At 31.2% G+C, this 22,610-nt stretch overlaps 1 protein-coding gene across 15 annotated transcripts in view; it reads left to right on the forward strand.

The window, feature by feature from the left end:
* The first annotated feature begins 1,237 nt into the window (after positions 1 to 1,237).
* The window catches only part of LOC143067345 (protocadherin alpha-4-like), a 45,992-nt gene continuing 24,619 nt past the window's right edge, over positions 1,238 to 22,610 (forward strand). Inside the window, exons 1-4 of one of the 15 annotated variants that reach the window (XM_076240527.1) lie at positions 1,238 to 1,445; positions 5,058 to 5,591; positions 8,010 to 8,123; positions 22,135 to 22,210. In XM_076240527.1, coding sequence (XP_076096642.1) covers positions 22,141 to 22,210 — 70 coding nt within the window. In that variant the 5' untranslated portion in view covers positions 1,238 to 1,445; positions 5,058 to 5,591; positions 8,010 to 8,123; positions 22,135 to 22,140. Of the gene's footprint in view, positions 1,446 to 4,766; positions 4,782 to 4,859; positions 4,876 to 5,057; positions 5,592 to 8,009; positions 8,124 to 17,882; positions 18,151 to 22,134; positions 22,211 to 22,610 lie in introns of those variants that run through there. The other 14 variants (XM_076240528.1, XM_076240537.1, XM_076240525.1 and 11 more) reach the window with 14 other exon arrangements.

Here is a 22,610-nt window from a genome sequence, read left to right on the forward strand (position 1 = left end):
TTCATTTTAATATAGAAAATGCCATGTTTGATCATATTTATGATTGTATTTTACAAAAATAAGAATTCTGTTGTTTGATTAATTTTTTTCCAACTTTGTCAAATAAGGGGAAGCAACTCAAATGCAAGGGCAGATAATCCAGATAGTGTTACTTTTACAATAGAATGTGTTAGGAATTTACCCATTTTTACATGTAGCAATAAAACGAGTCCGGTGACCCCATTTTTTCTTTTTCTTATCTGAAAGCATAATATTGAAGCTATCTTCTCATATTTTATCTCAAAATTCTATGGTGTGGTTTGCGTTTTATGGCGGAAAAATGGGTTTTCCATGCATAATCTATACAAAATCTTTACAATTTTGAACAACCTGTAGCGTGAAAATAAGTCCGGTGACCCATTCTTTTTATTAATGTTTTTAAACAAGCAGGATATGAACTACATTTTGGCAAATTATTAAAAGATTCTATGGATTATAATTTAGACACCCCATCTACCTTAAGAATGAAAACCTGTCCTCATAATGCAAATTTCCTAGTTATTTCATTTGTAACTTAAAATTGTTGACGACATTAAAATTCATGAATATGTGATTGGTATTGATAACATTGCTTCAGAAAGGTTTAATTTAACGGTTTTTTTTTCTTCAAAAGTCATTGTTAAAATAATACAAAATGGTTGAAACGTTATCTTGATGGCATGAATGACATTGATTTTAAAACTGTTCCTAAAGTCATTCAACAGATGTTTAAAATTACTTTAAATGTCCGTTTTTCAAATTTCTATGTGATATAAGCTTTGTTTGAAAATTTTCATTGTGTTTGTCTAATATTATTAACTATTGAATTTAGAATGGTACAATTACAATTGAAATTCGAGATATAACAACAAACTTTAGGCATGGTAAGTCTTAAATTCTATAAATAAGAATAAGATGCAGTTTAAAACTAAAACATTCAAATGAAATTTTAACACTATCGACTGTAAGATCCTGTAATGGAGATTTTAATCAACATTTAATTGTACCCTAGATCTGTTTAATGGAGGAGATTAAGTCCAGTGATTTGCATAAGCATATTTACTTTCTTTACAAATAAAACTTTAAAATCATGTTTACAAGTATTTTTGGACAGTTATGTTCACGCATGAATACTCTACTATTAACAATTCACGCGTCATTTCATTGGATGGGATTTCATCGTCTGCTGTCTCATAAAATAAATCAAAATAATAAAATAACCCTGTTTTACCTGTTTTCTCACCTGAAAACAAAATATCAAATTTGACAATTGTCCGCGAAGTTGTGTCTTTCACACTACTTTATACTATTGATTTGTGCTGGTGTCGATTTTCTTGGACATTTTAATACGAAAACCAAAGTTCATAGATATGTTATGAAATATAAGTTTGGACAACTAATTTATAATGTCTACATACAGGTATGAAGTAAGTACATTTAAACATATAATGTGTGAAAACATTTGTACATTAAACATCATTTTAATTTTATACATGTAGTATGACAGGTTTTTAAAAAAATAAATTTAATGTTTTGACTGAACTTGTACAACTGTTTCAAGTTACACTTTTGTGTTATATTGTGACGTTTTGCATATTCTGTTTGTCGCAAACTTTTTATGTTAAATCTTCCCGAGTCTGAAAAGTTGAGAGAATAAATTTGCATACAACTGTTATAGAAATGTCCAACACGATTGATTTAGGTACATTATATGTATTACTAGTGAAATGCTATTCTTCAAATGGTTATCAAATAAAGACTTTAAAATTAAAGAGATATCTGGTATGGCCGATTTCCCCTATATTTAATTCACATCGGGGCCATTTTTATTTTAAAATGTATTTCAATCAATAAAAGAATTAACATCTACTTTGTGTATTTTGAGTTTATTTTTTATTACGTTACTTGGCGTATTTCAAAACATGGAACGCAAATTATCAATGTCTTAACGAACTAATCATTGTCAGAAGACGGCGCAAAACTGCAACTTTGATTGGTTTTTGGAAAATGTTCTTGTATTTTTCTTAAAAATGAACAGGAAAGACATTCTTAATCAAAACTAAAATGATATCGGAAGTAAAACTATGTATTGTTTCCGTTTGGTAAATTTGTCCTTCAATGCAATATGTTTTCTTTTAAAAAAAAACCTGCACACTTGCAATGTTGTATCAAAAGTCTCCTACAACAATGGTTAGCATTGAATTCATTATTATGCTATTGATATTAATAAAACCATTGAAATAGTTGCAAAGCAGATGAGTCTTGGGGAATTAGTAAAATTCCAACAGATTTTTCAACAACTTTCTAATTTCGCACATGAGAGTAAACAACTTCAGGAGAAAATTGTCCTTTTCTGTAAAACTTCATTATATTGAGAATTCACCACTCATGTTTAACGCACTTAAACTAAAACTGTAATTTGACACTCTTTCTGTAAAGGTGCATGCTTATATTTATCTATATTTTCATACTTAGAAATAAGTTTACTGCAATCCCGACACTATACATGTCATATATTACAAATTATTATCTATATGTCATAAAAGAGATAAATATTTATATGAAACAAATGTTTGTATTCGCTATGGTGGTTCTTATCATTCAGACATTTCAATTTCAAATGATCACTTTTTTGCTTATTTCAATATTACGTCAAGATGAAATATTGTTATACATAAAGATCAGTCAAGGATAGCAAATCAATCTGCAACGATGCAATGTAAACAAAGTGGCTAAAACAGTTATGAAAAATGTGCTTAAAAGGAGATCGTAATGAGGAACTTACTTATCGATTGATCGATACTGTTGTACTTACTGCAATGCTTACTATGGGGAAAAAAACAATATTGGTTTGAGGGGGAAAAGATAATGCTAGCGCTTTCCTATCAAATCAGAATCTGGACAACTAGAAACGTTTTTTGGTCCGCGATCAAGTTAAAATGGAAATGCTTAAATTTTCTATTTCATTAGATTTTTAATAATATATATTATATATTTTTTGTTTGTTTTTTTTGTTGTTGTTGTTGTTGTTTTTTGTTTTGCCTAAAAGTTTATTTTTAATCTGATTTTCAATTAAGTGATCTAAAGACGTATATAAAATTGCTACTTTCAAATACTTTAAAAGTTTACACTACTTGAAAGACGGTCGCATAAAATCAGTGCAACCCGGACAACTTTTCAGTGCTGATGACTTCATCGAATGCAACTTATGGAAGGTTCCCCCTCGTTATGAACATCACGACAGATGCATATACGTATGTTATGAAAAAAGGCTAACAGAAGTATAAGGATTACATGGTCCTACACAATTGTTCGATCCTTTCAAAGTTTTATCGATAAAGCAATATGACGATGTTCTGTCAATTCAGAATGTTGATTGTTAAGCTACATGCTTTGTGAAAATAACACCTCGTAGGCTCATTTTTGTGTTGAAAACTGTCATTTGTGATGTCAACGTTATCTAAAAGTTGAAAAATGTAAGCCACTTTCTTAAATGCAAGAAGTCTGACGGATAAGAAAAAATTAGCTATTTTAAATGAATTAATTTTTTGAATTCAATGGCAAAAATACGGCTTCATGTTCATTCTTTACATACCAAATTTACAACAGCAAAAGAACAGACTCCTGATACACATGACTTACAGTACAACATCAGCAGTACCATATAAGTGGTTAAAAAGTAGGAACCGATTTCGTCCACGTTTTTAAAATTGCTTTTTGACTAAAAAAAAAATATCTGAATTTCTGCAAGTTTCTTCCTGTTTTTGTTAAAGCGAAAAGCTGTTTCTGTTCAAATTGGTTTACTAGAGAATCCTGTCACCTTACAGCCAGTGTTACCCTGAGATTGCAATGAGTCCGAAAGTTTAAGCTTCAGTGTTGCATCATAATACATATAGTAAATGTACATTTATCTGTTTTAAGTAACCATTATATCAGCGCCTATATACGATATAGTTGGATGTATCTGTTCTAAGTAACCATTATATCAGCGCCTATATACGATATAGTTGGATGTATCTGTTCTAAGTAACCATTATATCAGCGCCTATATACGATTTAGTTGGATGTATCTGTTCTAAGTAACCCTTATATCAGCGCCTATATACGATATAGTTGGATGTATCTGTTCTAAGTAACCCTTATATCAGCGCCTATGATATACGATATAGTTGGATTTATGGTAATTCAAATAAAAGGTCGTCAGTTTAACGAAATTTGAAGATTTTGAACCATTTTAACCATTACGAAGTTAAACTTTTTTTTCTTTTATCGTAAACGGAATTCTTGATCAATTCAAATGCGTGAAATGCTACGAGTCTGCAGCAATCTGTCTTACAGTTAACTAGGGAAATATTTTGATTGATTGAATATTTCTTGAAGGGAACATAATCTTAAAATTGAAATCCATACATCTGTATTTCAATCATTGTTGTCCGGTTTAAATGAGATATCGCTTCATCTTGTCTATTTCAATCAATTTCTGCCTGTAACAGTTACAAAAATTAGATTTCATAAGTATTGCATAATTATTCGGCACCTACGATTTAAAGTTATTTCATGATGTCCACTTGGGAAAGTTTGATAGATATGACCTATTGTAGAAATTTAATTAGTTTATAAACATTTGTACTATTTCGTAAACATTGTGTAACTTGACTTTGCGGACAATTTTGCCCTCGGTGTAGATTGATAGATAGTAAATGAATGACACAGCAATTATGGAAAGCTTTTAGTAACACCAAACTGACTCACCTGACCAAAAGGTTTAGATACAAATTCGATAAAATTCAAATGAAATGTACAAAATGTGCCGCTAGTGAACACAATAACAAGTTTTAATTCCGTTTAGATAAAACTGTAATGATGTTTACTTTGTGTTAATAGATTGTGTTTTATGTTTAGATTTACTGCAAAAAGAGTACATTATTGACTTCAAACAATGAAACTTTTAATTATTTTTTGTCAATTTTGTATAATTAAGACTGCATAGTGTTGGATGTTTATTACAAATCAATATTATATAGTTGTATTCTTTTCAGATTGCCTGACAGAGAGTACTTTCTTAACTTCTGGACTGACTTATTGTGGACACAAACTGAGTACGTTACAGTTTTCTTTTGTGATATATATATAAAACCTAAGCTCGAAGTGTAAACCTGTTAATTATTTAGGAACCAATTCACTGAGAGGAACTCTGGAAAACCGTTTATTTATCAAAGTCAGAGGTAATTAATTTTATACGTAGTTTTTTATTCTCTGCTGGAGTTATACTTTTTTCCTCTTTCACTAAACAACAAAAGCGCCGAGTAGAAAACGGTGTAATAAGAAATCGTGTTCAGTGTTGGCCGAGCTCTACATCACTTTTGTGAACTTTATGTTGAATTAATTTACATATGACTGAGAAAAAGAAAAATCGGTTATTTACTAATTATGCAAATTTAACAACCAGTTGACTTGACCAAAATATTAATAAGAGACTTGTTGCAGTGCGAGATATCTATATCACAAATTAACAGACAAAAGGTGGAATTAGCGTGTCATTACTGAAGTTGAAATTAACCTACGTTTTACAGGTAAGACAATTTCCCACGGTGGTTTTATTTTTGCCAGGTAATACCTTGTATCTTGTGACAAAAGTGTATGTAGTTTAATTTCATAAAAACTTTGCTTTAGACAGGCTGATTGCTGCTATTAAAAATTCATTTGTATTAAAATTCCTTCAGGCAGTAAGACAGTAAAATACCAACATGAAGTTAAAGAATTAAAACATTTAATCTACCAAATGTCAAGAAAATTATTGAGGATTAAAAGTTAAGAAACATTTCTTATAGCATTGTATTAGAATATTTCATTTGTGTTAAAGAAACGCGTAAAATTTTATTGCATACTTGTAACTCATGAAATCAGACCTATCTGTCGAGTTGTTTTCTTCTTGTGTTTAATACTTAGTACTGTCATAGAAAATCTATTTTTTTAGCACAATCGTATAATTTGATATGCTTAATTTCTTATATTTTTTTTTGGATGTATATCCATAGTGAATGCAAAGGTTGTCGGTAATACAAGTCAAAATTGGTAAAGAGGGAGAAATAAAAATGATAAATTTATGTTATTTATAGTTTCTTATGCTTATAATGATTGATTTGAAATTCCTTATTGAATTAACATCTTAAGTCAGACTGAAGCCATTGGTGTTTGTCGTCTGCCGAGCTTCGTCCTGTCAAACAAGCATGGGAATTGTCAGTCAAAAGAAAGATACGTTAAAATAATGAATTGACGAGATTTTGATTATCTGTTTTTTACTGCAATTTGCATAATAATAGCTAGTGTCGGACAGCAACGCAACGAAATTAACCCAATTATCACAAGCATTTATGTGTTGAAGACTAGTCTTTGATGACAACCTCCCCACCAATTAATAGTAGTTAGTGATCTAACAATATGTTACCAACTCAGGATATGATTCATCTTGCTCTAAAGATAATTGATAGCAAAATATAATTGCTCATTAACTCTGCTGTTGTCCCTCCTCTGTTCCCGAGTAACAGTGATTTAGCTGCTGTCGTATATTTTACGTCAAAAATCTCGAAAATATTTCGAAATTCGAAGCATTGGTTCAGTAAGCTCAACATTTTACTTGCATCTGTAAATATCATGTGTTTGTAAAAAAAAAAATTAAGATATATATAAACTGTTAGATATACTCGGGTCGTGTAAATGAATGAAAATCTATTTACAGATGTAATGGTAAAAAGCTTTAAAAGTTGGATAATGATAACCCCTTCGTTTTAAACGATTTCGATTAGAAATCTGAACAATTCCAAATTCTAGACAGAAATGAGATAATAAAGTATTGATGCTAAGCTAAAGCCAGAGAAAACTAAAAATGTGTGTATTGTGTAACCTTCCCATTATTTAGTGTGTACACATCGGAATCGTTCCGTTCAGAACAGAATTTCCATGAAAGAAAATGCAGAATCTTTAAAGCAACACTATGAATAAAACAGTTATTTGGTGAACGTCAATGAGACAGCGCCCCATAAAATACACAATGGAAACAGCATACGTTCTTCAACAATATACATATATATTGTATAACTAGAGTCATGAACAAATAAATTTATCAGAGTTTATCAAAGATCTGCCATCAAAACAAACTTCACTCAATGCTCGAAACCTCACAAACCAGTACCTATTGTAATTGCTTAAAAAAATGGGGAATGGCTAAGTAACCATGGGGATAAGATGACGACAAATAGGCAACCTAAGCTCTCAGCTTTTTTTGTGAATCATCTGGTTTGTCTGTTAAAAATGTGTTTCTTAAATATTGACAAAATTTAATACGTTGTAGACTTAAATTTGCAGAAAATAAAAAAAATATCAATATCAAAAATAATGCAAGTACAATTTGAAAATGCAGAATTTATCATCACTGGAGTGGTGACACTTTCTTTTTCATTGTCATTGAATAAACATATATATAAATATATGATTTGGGCTTATATGATACTGTATTGATTTGCATTTTCTATATCTTGTATTCACGATTTTTAAACCTCCCTAATCTTTTTTTTGTACTCTTCTTTTTTATTGTCGACTTTTAAATTTGGTTTTATCAGACATGTGCTTAAAAAGCTTTCTTAAAACTTAATTTTGATGACATAAAAGTGGTCTGGAAAAAAATTATTTCACATACCGTAATTTAACTTGCTTACAAAATGGAGATTAGCTGTCAATTTCGTGTACAGTATTACACAATTTTTCATTACGTTAATCAAATGAAGTGTACTTGGTTTACCTAAATTCTGATACATATTCATTCACTCGAACATACTCAGAATGTTCATGTTTGCGTGAAACAGGATTTTATATTAAATTTGTTACATTCACGGATCACGTATTTCAACATATCATATTGCGTAAAACAACTGAACATAATTATTTGTTTGTGTGTGGTAACGACACTATATATTTTATAAAAATCATTTCAGAGGTATTTCTGCAATACAAGAGATTTATTGAAACGTGACGAAAATATGTGAATCTCATCTAGTCTGATTGTCCAATGTTTCTAACAGTTATAACATCAGAATATCATCGACAGGGTTTGTAGCTAGGTGCTGTGTTGATCAGGCAATCCTGGTTTTACTTTTTAGCCAATATAGCTGTAAATAATGTTCGACTGTTTATGGCGTCTTTACACTAAATCCATAGGATGTTGGATGTGAACTGTTGATAATTTAGTCATAGATTCATGTTTTTTTTTTTAATTATTTGTTATCGTCTTGAACTTAAATGTAGTATTTTTGTTGTTGAGATGTACCAGTACCCGGCCACGTCCATTTGTGTTTTTGTCAGATGAATTTCTATTTTAATTCCACCTTATGTAATAATGCTGTATTTTGATTGGATGAGAAACATGGTATTTTTCACCACTTTCTATATATTGAGATTTTCTTATCTCTGCCGGGGTATTTGCCGTTAGGGAATTCCATGTGCCGGGGTATTTGCTAGTAAATACCTGGCAGATGGGGAATACCATGTCTAAAAATAACTCGAGGAATTATTTCTATTCTAATATGACAAATTCATGGTTCCAGATGGAATATTTAGGATAAAAAGCATCATTATTGAATTTGGACCGAATGACGTAAAAATTCCGTGACGTCATAAATAAAACTCAACGGAAACGAATTGTCAACCGGTCACATAAAACTGGAATCCACTCGTATTACGCGTCACTGAAACTGATGAACAAAGTGTAGTAGTCAGCCGAGAACCAGATTATTATCATAAAAAGGGAGATATATATACAGTCAGTGACTGTACATAAAAAAATGATACGAAATGATTATACGGTCAATGCAATTTGACTGCGCAAATAACACAGATGCAGTGTATACAAAAATTATACATTCAAGTCGAAATTTCATATGATACCTGATTATAATAAACTTTCTGAGGTGGAACATTCGGTGGAATTAACCAATTATATCATGCTTACAAGGGGTATTTGCCAAACATACCAGTTTCGAGGTAATCAAATTTCCCTCGCCTAACGGCTCGTGAAATTTCTACCTCTCAACCGGTATGTTTGGCAAATACCCCTTGTAAGCATGATATATTTGTATAGTATCCATCTGATGAGTTCAGCATTTTTCAAGTTATTTTTCTAGTTTGTGCTTATGATGTACTGTATCATTACTGTCCCAGGTACGGTGACCTATAGTTGTTAATTCCTGTGTCATTTAGTCTCTTGTGAAGAGTTGTCTCATCGGAAATCATTCGGCATCTTGTTTTTTCTCACGGTCCATCCGCATATCCTACCCTGCCAATTGATGTACATTAACACATACTAGGCCTAAATATATGTAGGTTATTTGTAATATTGGCCAATGCTGATGATGCTATGCAATCGACAATGCAACAATGTGTTTCAGGTTAGATTGTATAGCTTTCCCCTTTGTATACCGTTTAATACATATGATGGTTCAAGTCTTGCTGTGGTCATCCACCTTTATCTGACGAAACTTGTCACTCACTCATTGAAGGCAGCCTTTAAAACTATAATCTATAGCACCTAGCCTGTAAGAAATATAGGAACATGTGAAGTGTTTTTTTGTTTTTTTTTTTTTTGTTTTTTGTTTTTTTCATTAACTTTTTAACCTTTTTAGTTCAAAGCTAACAAAGTAAAAATAAAATGAACCATAGTCATAGTGTGACATGATTTTTTTTTCTATTTCAAAACAAAATTCTTCAAGCTACATCTCCCGCCAACCAAATTAAGCAAGGATCCGCTTTAGGTATCCACGTACATTCTCTGAGGTTTAAACAGATACCGCTTATGTTGTTTTTTTTTGCTGCAAGAACGGATGGTATTTTAGCTAATTTTACTGAAAATGTCCCCAAGACAATTTGAATTAGAGACTGCATTGACCATTTCTGTAGAAAGTTGTTATTCACCTTGTTAAATAAAAAAACTCGCAACGATAATGAAGTCATAAGACGTCGCATAATAACATATAATTAGGAATAATTTCTAATCATCTTTAAATATGCTTTTCGTTATTAAATTATTGATAATAAACATCATTGATCCAGGATAAATATCATGCAAAATGGTAAAAACAAGGGGAAATAGGTCCTACTAATACGTTCAATAAATCGTTTGCACATTTTTTTTTCAATTTAGTTTAAACATATTTATTTATAGTGGATTGGGAAACAAGTTTTGCAACTTATATTAATCCCTTTCCACTTTTTTTCAATATAAAAACATGTGCAAGAATCATAATAAATTAAGTGAGGAGCCTGTAATTCATTGGTTTTCGTTTGTTGCCAACATTTTTTTTCTTCATTTTTTGTTTTGCTAGTTTTCTCGTTTGAATTGATTAACATTTTTTGTTATTTTGTGGCCTTTTATAGCTGACTATGCGGTATGCGGTTTGCTCATTGTTGAAGGCCGTGGGGGAAAAGAAAAACGACCAAAAACTCAATTTGTGACAATTAAATACCGATTGACGTCCACTTCAGATACAATTACAGCTATCTCCTTTATGTAGTGTTGGTCTATTACTTAAAAATATCACAATATTAGAAATTATGAGTAGTGAATTAATATGCAAGTGAAACAAAATTTGACAACCAACATGAACTTGTATAGATTACAATGCTGACCAGGGTCGTTAGAAAAAATACCATGGCCTAAAAGGTCGATGAGTTCAACAATCTATAATCAATACAACAACAAAAACCAACAACAACAAAAAACAGGTACCAACGATTAAGAAGGGGCCCTCTTTGGGATAACACGCAAACATGGTAAACCTGATACTTTCAGAAATTATGTATCTCATTATCAGACCGCATAATAGTTACTAGACATAAACTTTATGAAAATACAATCACTGCAATCTTCTTCATAAGCAATGAAATTATACTCGCTTTTATGAGCAATATCTTTTTTACACACTTTTATTTTATATGGAAATTTACATCTAATTCTATAAGGTATAACCAATTCTATAAGGTATAACCAAATAGGAAACTCGATTACATGCGTTTAATAGCCATATATCTCTTCATCGCGCATTTACGAGTGGGATATTTTGTCTGTGGTTTAATCAGGGGATACAAATTATTATTGAATGACATTATATGAAAACTATCTCTGAGATTCTAATCGAACGTACTAATGAAATACGATGACAATACTATACAACCGTGAAACACTGTTATGCTGTTTTCAGTACTTGTTTCAAGAGACAAGTTCTCTGATTATATTGATAGAAATACTAGGTCGTTATGTTTCTGAGACAAGGAAAATCTCTCTCTTTTTTTACACCATTGCAATTCCTTTTAGCACCCAGAAAACAGTTTTCAGTCTTTAAAAAAAACGGCTTAGTCTTAGATACATGAACAGTATTAGTTATTATTGGCTTTGACATAGCTGCTAGTAACTGAAAGTACTCGCAGATCTGATCTGCACTTCGTGTCTTTCTTTGTTATAAGGGATGTATCAATACCCGGCTACTTCCGGTCTGTTTTTTTGTTATATGTATTTTTCTGTTTTGTTATGGGCTGATTTAAGGGCCTTTCCATTGATTTTTATAGTATTTCATTGTGATGTACTTTTACATCAAGTGGAGGGTTGGTGCCTTCAAGCATGTTTAACCCTGTCACATTCTATATGTGCCTGTCCCAAGTCAGGATACTCTAGTTCAGTGGTTATCGTTGGTTCATGTCTATCATATTTGTGTTTGTAAAATGTTTTGCTCTAAATTAGGCCGTGAGTTTGCTTTATTGAATTGTTTCAGATATTTCATATCTTGGCCTTTAATACCTGCCGACTATACCGTATGCATCTTCCTCCTTGTTGAAGGTTGAACGATTGCCTACAATTGCTTACATCCACTTAATTTGATCTTTGTGGATAGTTGTCTCATTGGGAACCATATATATAGCACAATTCCTTATATTTATATTGAGGTAACTGTGAAGGGTTTCTCCAGCCATTAAAATCTGCAGATTAAATTAAGTTCAGAAAATGAATTCGGAGTAAACGAACATTTCGGATAATAAAAGAATATTTGAATCCTTAAACAACACAAAAGAAGAAGAAAAAAAACAAGAAACGAATTAGGTGATAAACTGTCGATTGCTGCCTACTACGAACTTTAAGTGTGAGTCGAGAATTGAATTATTGATTCATATTGCAATAAAGATATGGCATGAAACAGGAATCAATGCATATCTCTACTTGCACTTGTTAAAAAGTTCTTACTCGGCATCTTTGTTTAAATCTTTGGAATTCCCCGTTTTCTATAAGACATCCCATAAGGTTATATGGAAATTCACTGTTTTTGAAAGACACCTTCCTCCAGATAGCAGAATTTGCTATCTTCTTAAAGACATCTTCCTCCAGATAGCAGAATTTGCTATCTTCTTAAAGACATCTTCCTCCAAATAGCAGAATTTGCTATCTCCTTAAAGACATCTTCCTCCAGATAGCAGAATTTGCTATCTTCTTAAAGACATCTTCCTCCAAATAGCAGAATTTGCTATCTTCTTAAAGACATCTTCTCTGCGTTGCTAGCGAAATTCCTTGCTTATTCTTTGTTTCTTCTAAAGTGGGAGTTCCCAGTCTTCTTAAGGACATCGTACGTGAGGTGATCGTAAAATTCCTGTCTTCTTCTGATGAGATAACACAATCCCCTGTCTTCTCTTGTTCCTCTTTTCTGGGGTTGTAGTGGAATTCCCAGTCTTATATATACATAAATGTAGTATGATTTCCAATTAGACAAATATGAACCAAAGATAAGATGAAGTAGATTTAATGAACATGTTTGTTCGTCAGTTAATATTGTAACTGGCTACCTGTTTAATGTGACAAAATTAAATATGAAAATCGCTCTGCTAGTTAAAGGGGGAACTATTAGTTTACAAAAATCACTTTGTCATGAAAAAGAACTATATTTTGTGCCAAATTCGTCTGGAACTAGAAATTTGATATGCACGATGTTGAATTAATTTTTTAGATCTTTTTTTTTCATATTGTCTTATCAACTTTAGCTGTTGCTTTTCTAAGAACGGAATCAATGAATTAGTATAGAGTTCAGATAATTGTCAAAGTTTTTATTTATATTAAGTTGCATATATACATGAATGAAAAATATTACATGTCCAAGAAATTGAAAATGAAAATTGATTGAATTATTGTGCTTAATATTGATTTTTCGTATCCATTTAATTCACTAAATAAAATTAAGTGTTTTGTATGTTTCACCTACTGTCTGGTTATTTTGAAATATACAAATATACCAAGTTCCTTGAATGAGATGACCAGTACCTTCAACTTATTTCTGTTGACATACTGTTGATAGCGTCAATTGAAATCAACTACACTGAACTACTCGGTCTCGGACTTTCCTAAGGCATTTTTTTATCAATTCAAATCAAAAATAAAACAGCCCCAATGTTTACAGTTACCGACTCTAATAACAAAATATTGATCAACTATATGGATTTTGTTATTCAAATGACCCAAGTAAGATTTCTCAAAGATAAATAGGAAACAATCAGGGGCTGGTGAAGAAAGCGAAATGAAAAGCCAGCAGACATGCGACCATTATGGATATGACCACTTCATCAATTAGAGATTCACACACCATTAACCCTCACCAATAAATCACATAACGTTTTTTTCTAAGGACTATCAAACTCAATGGTTTTGCTGTAATAACGAACCTCAAATTACGTTCCGTTGCGAACTAACTTGATAATTTCTTAACTATGTAATTGAGATTCAATTAAAATGCCTTCCATTCTGTATATCCATGAACGATTACGGAAAGTAGTTTGGCTGACAATAAAATTGTGCTTTTGTTGAGGTTCCCGAGTCTATCAAATATCCTTCCTAATTCTACTGCAGTATTGGAAAATAAGCTTTCTTTAAATATAGATATATTAGATGGAATATATTGAATTATATTTTTATATTAAAATTGATTAGATTGAGATACAGTTATAAAAACAGGCAGGCAGCATTTTAAAGCAGTAGTAGCTTCCAGAAAGGAATCTGATAGGAATGACACCATTTTGTTCATTCTATACTTTTTCATTTTCATTTTCTTCTAGTCGTACAAAATACTTCTTGACAATACTTAATGTATTTGGCGTGATGAAAGCCGCGGAACTACATTATCCATAATGTTTTATCTGTAAACCCTCATACCAACCAATAACTTCTAACATGTGGCGCCGTTGTTGTAGAAACGTACAAATATTTCTTACAGCAAGTAGTAAGGTCACGTTATAAATTTAGAATCTTATTTTTTGCATGGTATGTTTGACATGCTTATCAACAATTAATCACTTTGCATGCTCTAACATTTGTTCTTGCTATTTTACCCCTCATTGCACCAGACAATTAGCAGTTTCCGTAGTTTTCTTGAGATGAAAACGCCAGTCCGGTCATTATTACATTACGTTTAAATTGGATTCATGACATCTCATAACTTCTCGTGAGGTTTTATTGATAAACCAGATGAAAACTAATTTTGTGTTCTCTCCATGACATAACTGTAAAGTTTCGAATATTTTCCTGTAATAATAAACAACTCTGTAAAATTTGAAAGAATAATTAAAAAAAGGTTCAGAAAAGAAGCGTTTATTTTCGGTTAACATTGCATAAACTGCAGCACCATCATACGGTCACACACAAAACAGAACAACGTACCCTTCTTTTCAAATTCCCCTTCATACATGCGTCAGGAACCAGTATTTCAGGGGCTGTCATTAGTTGTTAACGTTGTCTGTCATATTTGTTTCTCGTTTATTGTTTTTTTTTTCTCATAAAACAAGCCTTTATTTTTCTCGAAAGATTTTTTTTTCGTGTCAAGGTTTTTATATATATATATATATATATATATATTTGTACATCTATGGTATGGGTTTTTGTCGTCATTGAGGGCTGCATGATGACACATAGTAACTTGAATTAAATATTAAGCAGAGCAATAAGTTTTCTTTTCTCTATGTATATGGACTCTCTAGTGCATTTCAGGTCATTTCTCTTTAGATGCTCATCTTCGATCAACTTCATGGTGCAATATCTCCGAACATATGATACTTTTTAAGCAAAAATGAGAAGAAATAAATAGATATGTGTACAGGTAAATTGGCGCAAATGAGATCCGAAAATTGTCGCAATTGATACATTTGGAAAACTATATTTGGCGCAAATGATACCCCTGGAAAAACAGTAATTGGCGCAAAAGGACTGCTGCCACTATATCTGCATCATTTGAACTCTGTTGGATAGTTGTCTCAATTGCAATCTTATCATATTTTATTTTTAAATTTAAATAACGGTATTTCAAAATTCAGATACATAAAAGCCTTTCTACGTATCTTTCAAAACGAATTTACAATGTATATGATACCTTTCTCATTTCGTTTGCTTTTTTGCCTGATTATAAATTAATCGGATATATGATGCATAAAACAAAACATATGTTGTTTCAAGTAGCTAGGCATATTTTCTCATATGGTAAAGTCTTGCAAAACTTCGTTTGAAACGCTTATCACCAACAAGAAACTATTTCAAATATTTTGTTCCAACATGCTCTAGTCATAATGTGACTTGTGGTAATATACCAGTATCATTTCATCTCTCCGGAGTACATATTATTTATATCTGATCAATTATTCGTCACTTTAGACCAAAGCAGGTGTTAGAAGTGTACCCTCTAGTCACTGTTTGTTATGATCGGTCCATGATGACCTCCTAATGACATCCTCTGTATTGAACGCTAATGTGATAGGATCGTTATGATATAGGATGTGTATTAGTTAAGTTAAATGGGAAAGATGTCTCATTGTTATCGTTTATAAAATATTCTACTTTTAAACTACTTCTTTTCAAATTACATTAAAATGAAATATCTGAAATTTCATAATTTTTGTGTAAAGAAAACAATAAGAAGTTAACGATGACTTGAACTAGCTAAGTTCATGGTCTTATTTATATTTACTAAAATGAAAGACTTATCTATAATATACAGTGATATATTATTCCCTGATGCATTTATTCCACAGATTTAAAACGTGATTTAGTTGTGATAGATTATGAAAAAGCGAGAAATTAATGTATTTTGAATAAGAACAAAATATGTATATCACTGTATATCAAATTGAATTTGATTTCCTTCAAATAAACTTTGTTAAAGACCACATGTAGGAATTAAGTAAGATGGGATATTAACCCTATAACTGGAAAATACATAGATAAGTCAACAAATGTTAACTTTTGTGATTAAATTTAACAGAGATTATCAACAATATGCCATCAGTAACAAATCTTTTTAAGTGCCAAAACATTTTTAAAGATGTAACTACAGACAACCACTAGCGAAAATGCTGACTATTGACAGGCACATGAAAATAAAATCTTTTCTGTTGAAAAAGTTAGACGGAAAATTTAAAACTATTTCTTAGCAATTAATTGTTGATGTTTACTATACTTTTTAAAGAGCTCCATCCTTTTAGTACGATCATGGAATACTTTCATGGCACGATTAACTAGAATTTATAAAAGCAGTAACGACACCTTTTCATTCATATTACAATGAAGTTTACTGCTGAATTTTGACCAAGGTAAAAAAAAAATGGCCAAGGTCTTCCTGTTTTGGACAAGAAGATAAGATTCATCTATTTCAGAAACATACATTTTTATTACATACCATATTCAACTTGGCATTTGGTGCTTTAATGTGGTATATCAGGTATATGTAAACATTCCAATTTTATCCATGCTGACTGAATGAGGTTAATGGAGATGTGTCTGAAAGAAGCAGGCAAAAAATCATGAATTTTCTGACAGTAGAACCGATAGGACTGGTGTTATTATGAAAAAAATCATGACATAAATTTGACACCTTAAGTCTTGTATATTGGACAGCAGCTTTAGGGAAACAATTTCGCTTCAACTGATATACCCTTCCAAAACATCTATAAATAAACTTTTGTCCTTTTATGTTTAACATTGTGACACATATATCAATGTTAACAGTAAAAGTAACATTTTAATTTTTAAAGCAAATTTCCTGCAATTTCATAGAACATCTTCGCTTTTTATTAAACTAATTTCGATATACAATAACTTTTAACTGATTTGCAGTAATCTTATATTGCTAGTTGCACAATGCATGATTATTTGTTTTTGTTGGTTTGATCCGTATCTTTGCACTATCAGGAAAAAATAAAGAAAAATAAATTAGCATGAACCTATTACTGCAAAACTACTTAACAGATTATCATATCGCCATGATAATTCATGCTTAAAGTGCAAAGATTTTTCCAAATTTTTTTTTTATTGTGAAGACAGTTCGAACTGTAAGCAAATAAAACAACAGTAACACAATGAAGATGTACTGTAGAAGTTTATTTCTCGCGAAACCGGAAGATCTTAGACAATGACCCGTCTTTTCCAATGCTGAAAATAGACAGAAATGCAACAATTAATATCACTTAAAACCCTCTAGTTCTCAACACAAGGATATATAAAAACTGTCAATAAACCATTCAATATTTACTGGGCTTATTATCCCAGCTGAGATGTTAATTTTCTCTTAATGAAATTTTGATCAATAGAAATCGAATAAGTTGTACCTGTATGATATATTTAAGTATCTATTTAACCACATATTCCATTAAATAACTTTATATATCAATATTTCGTTAGGATAAACAGGTATTCCTATATATACGGCTTTTCATTAACAGTTATATTGATCTGTCAATCTTTTGACAAAAAAAAAAAAAAACGTGGAGATTTCACAATTAATTCAAGAAGGAGGGTTAAACTTAGTAGTGAAATTGGACCTGCGAGAAACAATTTCTGGACTAGACTGTCTTGCTGCAAAAATTACCAGCAATATCGAAAATATCAATACCTTAGTCAAGATAATTGGTACACGCAAACCTCAACTATATCATTCTACAATATTATGGATCAACTCAAAATCACTCTTGACAGCTGATAACTAATTTTGATCAATGTTACAGTTTTACGCATTTTTGTTTCGTACATCAAACTGTGGATTACGGAATTGGATATCTCCATCGAGTTATGTAAGTCTTTTTCTTTTCCTATAAGATTTTTAACTCTTCTCTTGTGATAAAACGTTACGGTTTTACGAGAATTGCAATGATTTTGTTTCTTTGTTTGCCATGCATGTTACGTTTATCTTAAAAAAATGAGACATAAACCATACGATATCGAGAGCTTCAAAGAATTTAATTATAACTTGTAAAGGTCTTTTTACACCCAAAACCATTTTCCGTTTTTGTAAAACATTTCAAGTGTGAGAAAATGTCCTCTTAAAAATTGTATGATTTTACTGTCAATATGAAATAGAGTTAAGGTTAGGTCGCTGTTAAATGTCAGAATGGTCGAAATAAGAACACAAAAGAGGTCGCAACTGAGTTCTCAGAAATCAAATCCAAGTTTTGGTAGACAATCCACATAACAGTCAGCTGATCTATCCAATTCCTGGTTAACATGCACTTTTAATGATTATAATGTCCCACATATACTGTATTTTATTTACTGATTTATCGGGTTAGTTTCTTATGTTATAAATCAGACGTTTAGCTTTCTCTGTTTAGTTTTTTCTTCTGCATATTTTGTCATTTGGAGGCCGTTTATAGCTTACTATACAGTATGAGTTTTTATCTTTGTTAAAGAACAAATAATGACATGTAGTCGTTTATATCATTGTCCTTTTTTACGTCTGGGAATTGCTGTTTCATTGGCAATCATACTCATCTCCTTATTTTTACATTGTCCGTAATTTCATTGGTGTATTCGAATGTGTTACGACTAACTGTTCTATTTAGAAAGTAACTCCAATTACACATTCTACCTGTGATTTGACTGTTAACCTTATATAAGCTTCATAATGGAATAACATTAACGGTACCAATTTTTCTGGAAGCTGATATTTAAATAGAACACTTTAATATAATAGCACGATGCTGTAATACGAACTTTGATTTTTTGTAATCGGATATATGGTTACATTGCTTTCAATCTCTCGATCCTATGATTCCAAACCATACTTCCTATCAACAAAAGTAATTAATTATTTTATTAATAGTGGGAATATAGCAGATCAAATAGCTAATCCTAATATTGGAAAATACAGAGTGTCACTGACTGGAAAAACTGCATGTGATAATCGTTTACGAGCGATAAAGCAACAGGATCTCTTTTCGCGTATCTAAATGTTTGGTTTTATATGTGAAAAATCTCTTATACGTTTGCATTGATATTGATACGTATTCGATTGGTTAAAATTTCATTACGATCAAAAGACAGAAAAATCCGTTTACAATTGAAGAAATTGCGATAGTAAAGCTCAAAGTCGTTCTACCAAATGTCATAAATACTATTGGGAACCAAGTGGGTGGCGTACAACCTTTTCCAATTTATTCTTTTTCATAAAGAAGGATTATATAATTGATTACCTAAAGCAGCAGAAATTGAAATTAACACCAAAAGAGAAGAAAGGGTTATTTGAATCGATTGATTGGTCTGTAATTACGCAACTTTCAGTTATGATCAGTTGCGCCTCGCTTTAATGTTTCGTGAGCTAACGGATCTGCATTGTGTATTTAAACAATGGTTTTATTATTGGTCCTGGTTCCATTTGTACTACTTGGTCTATTTCTGGTCTTTTTCGTTTATGGTGGAATATTATTAGAATTTTTTATAGGGCTGAGATTCAGTTAAAATCATGAAATAATTATAAGAATTTGGAAATGCAAACTGAAAATGTGTTCTGTGGTGTGAGAACACGTCATATGAATACCAAATAGATTCAGATCCAGGTTCAATAATTTATTATCGCTATGTCCACTTAAAGAATTTGCGTGGGAAATAATGGTGTCAAATAATTGGCATAAAAATAACCTAAAATTTATCCTGATTTAAAAAAATATTAGAAAGATAAAATGGATACTGAGTACTGAATAAATTCAGCTTGAAATCATAGGTAGTTTAGAAGACATTAATAAAGCTTGATTCCATCAGTATGTATACTGGACTAGTGCGAGAATATTGAAAACACCATGCGTTAGATTTAAATTAATGAATTGTTTGTACGAGCATTTCTTCAAAGCTTTTTCTTGTTGTAAGAAATTGATTTGCATCCAGTGACAAAAGTTGATGCATGTTTAGTACAAGAACAGATAAACAGTGAATACATTAGGTAGGTCCTGCAAGATAATCAACAGAAATGAAGGGCGGGGAAATTTGGAATTAGTTTAAAGTGGAACATTGAAAAGAGCTTGCCATTCTAACTTTCAAGTCGACCGGACTTGGCTGTGAATTTATCCATCTCGCACAGCCAAACGGACGCTCTACTATGGGAATGGCTTTGCTGTCGGTTAGAAGGAAGCAAAGGAGTGACTATATATCTATGACATTCTATGCCGCAGGTCTTGCAAAATCATTGAAGAAAGAGCAAGAGTACATATTCGAATAATTTTCTTGCGTCGTTCCTTGTCCAAGCAGTTGAAGTTATTCATTTGAGACATTTGTGACACGAAAGAGTTTTAAGCAATAGAATAAAAAGATATTTAGACTTTTTACCGTTTAACTAGGCGCCAGACACGAATTTTATAAACGTATAAAAGTTATCGTATATTTTTTTTTGCCATTTATCGAAATAAAATATTACAATTTATTTTATTTAACTATTACTGGACAAGCAAATCTAATAATTTAATGTGTATAAAACGAACATGAAATGACATAGCCAAAAGCTACTCCGGGTAGATAGTATAATTAATACCAACTCGTAAAAATAGATATATTTTAAGTGATTGGGAATGTACTTACGAAGTAAAAGGTTTTAAAGGAGTTGCGTCAAATGCATCATAAAATATCAGAAACATTTTTTATCAAATCGATGAATTTGCACATTTCTATTTATTGCTAAGAGTTCAGACTGGGCGTGTTATCAATTCAAATGCAGACTGATGAAACATTATTACCCAAGTATTGAGCCAGAATCAGTGTATGGAGTTAAAGTTGAAAAACTATACTACAATTGTTGTAACGAAAGTTATGCAATATCATTACCTAATTAACCATAATCATATTTCTTCTGACGACTGGAGCTATTAATGTTTTTTTTTCTATTGCTGTATTCTAATTTTCAAATGCACGCTTTAGATATGCCATGAGAAAGGCATATCCCTGCAATAAAGTAATTGATTTTCCTATGTTATCATTCTCTACCATTAGTGAGAGTTTTTTTAGCTTTGAAATCGACAATTAACCTTTCTTGTCAAATAGCTGGTCTCCCGATTCCTAATTCCGTGCTCTATCGCCAACACATCAATTTTATTGAAAAATAATTTGCTGATGCAGTTTAAAGATTAAAATTAATTACACTGATTGTTGCTAATATGATCGATTTGACATCAATTGTTATACTGTTGCGGAAAAAGATATGTTTGTAATACACACTCCTGTAGGTTTCCACTGAAGCGTACAAGTTGCGATTGTCTTGTGTCATTTTTCATCTGTATTAAATCAAGTAAAGTTACAAAGTACATATGATATATTGATAGTTTGTTTTTTTCAATTCACACTTTTACTATCACTAACTTCAGTCGAGTCAATCCACTTAATTTTCACCCGAATAAACCTTTTCATATTAAGTAAAATACCATAACGTTCCAATATTATCCATCCCTATGGCATACTAAGCTCGTTTATTTAAGAAACGTTCAATGTCCAACTATTTGACGGAACATTTGTGATGAAGAAGCCAGTTAGGATATTGAATTGATTGGACCAGGGTAGCATGTGTGTATTAATTAAGGTTTCGGAATAAGTTGTTGGCAGCGGAGATGTTATTCAGACAGAACAATTAGCCTTTCGACCAAATTGGTTTGTTTATGCTGCTCTATGTATATTTAACTTCCAGGAATATTGAGTTAGTGGATTTTAATTGGCTTTTATAATGTGCTTAAATTTTATTACAAGTCGTATAAATTTGTTAAAAATTACGAGAAATGACATTTTTTTATTTTTTTTTTCAGTCAGCTATGAGGATTAAGAAAGGAAATTTGTTTTGTCTCAGTTTAATAGGATTTGTTATTCAGATCGGAGCAACGGGTAAGTCAAATTATTGTCATCTCATTTAAGAATTCAGTCCAAACTAAATTGTAAATAATGTTTGATCTTTTGTGTTAAAAATAAATAGAATTGTGAAGCATTTTAAAAAAAAGAAGAAGAAAGGTTCTTAACTCGTTTTATGCTTTACAAAATAATAATCGTATGCATCGATTTTTTGGAGCAATATTCTAACTTCAAACTTTTATAAATATTAAACATATATAATTGCAGTTTTACAAAACTATGTCATACTCAATTATTCAATTGAAATGGTATCAACCAAGGCTACAATGTTATTTGAAGGCTATATATACAGATTGATAACAAATACACGCATTATTTTGATATAATGTAGCGTTTTGTACGTCAGTATTCTCTTTTGTATAGTAGTTTTGATATA

The sequence above is a fragment of the Mytilus galloprovincialis genome, chromosome 3 (genome assembly GCF_965363235.1).
Source record: "Mytilus galloprovincialis chromosome 3, xbMytGall1.hap1.1, whole genome shotgun sequence".
NCBI lineage: Eukaryota > Metazoa > Mollusca > Bivalvia > Mytilida > Mytilidae > Mytilus > Mytilus galloprovincialis.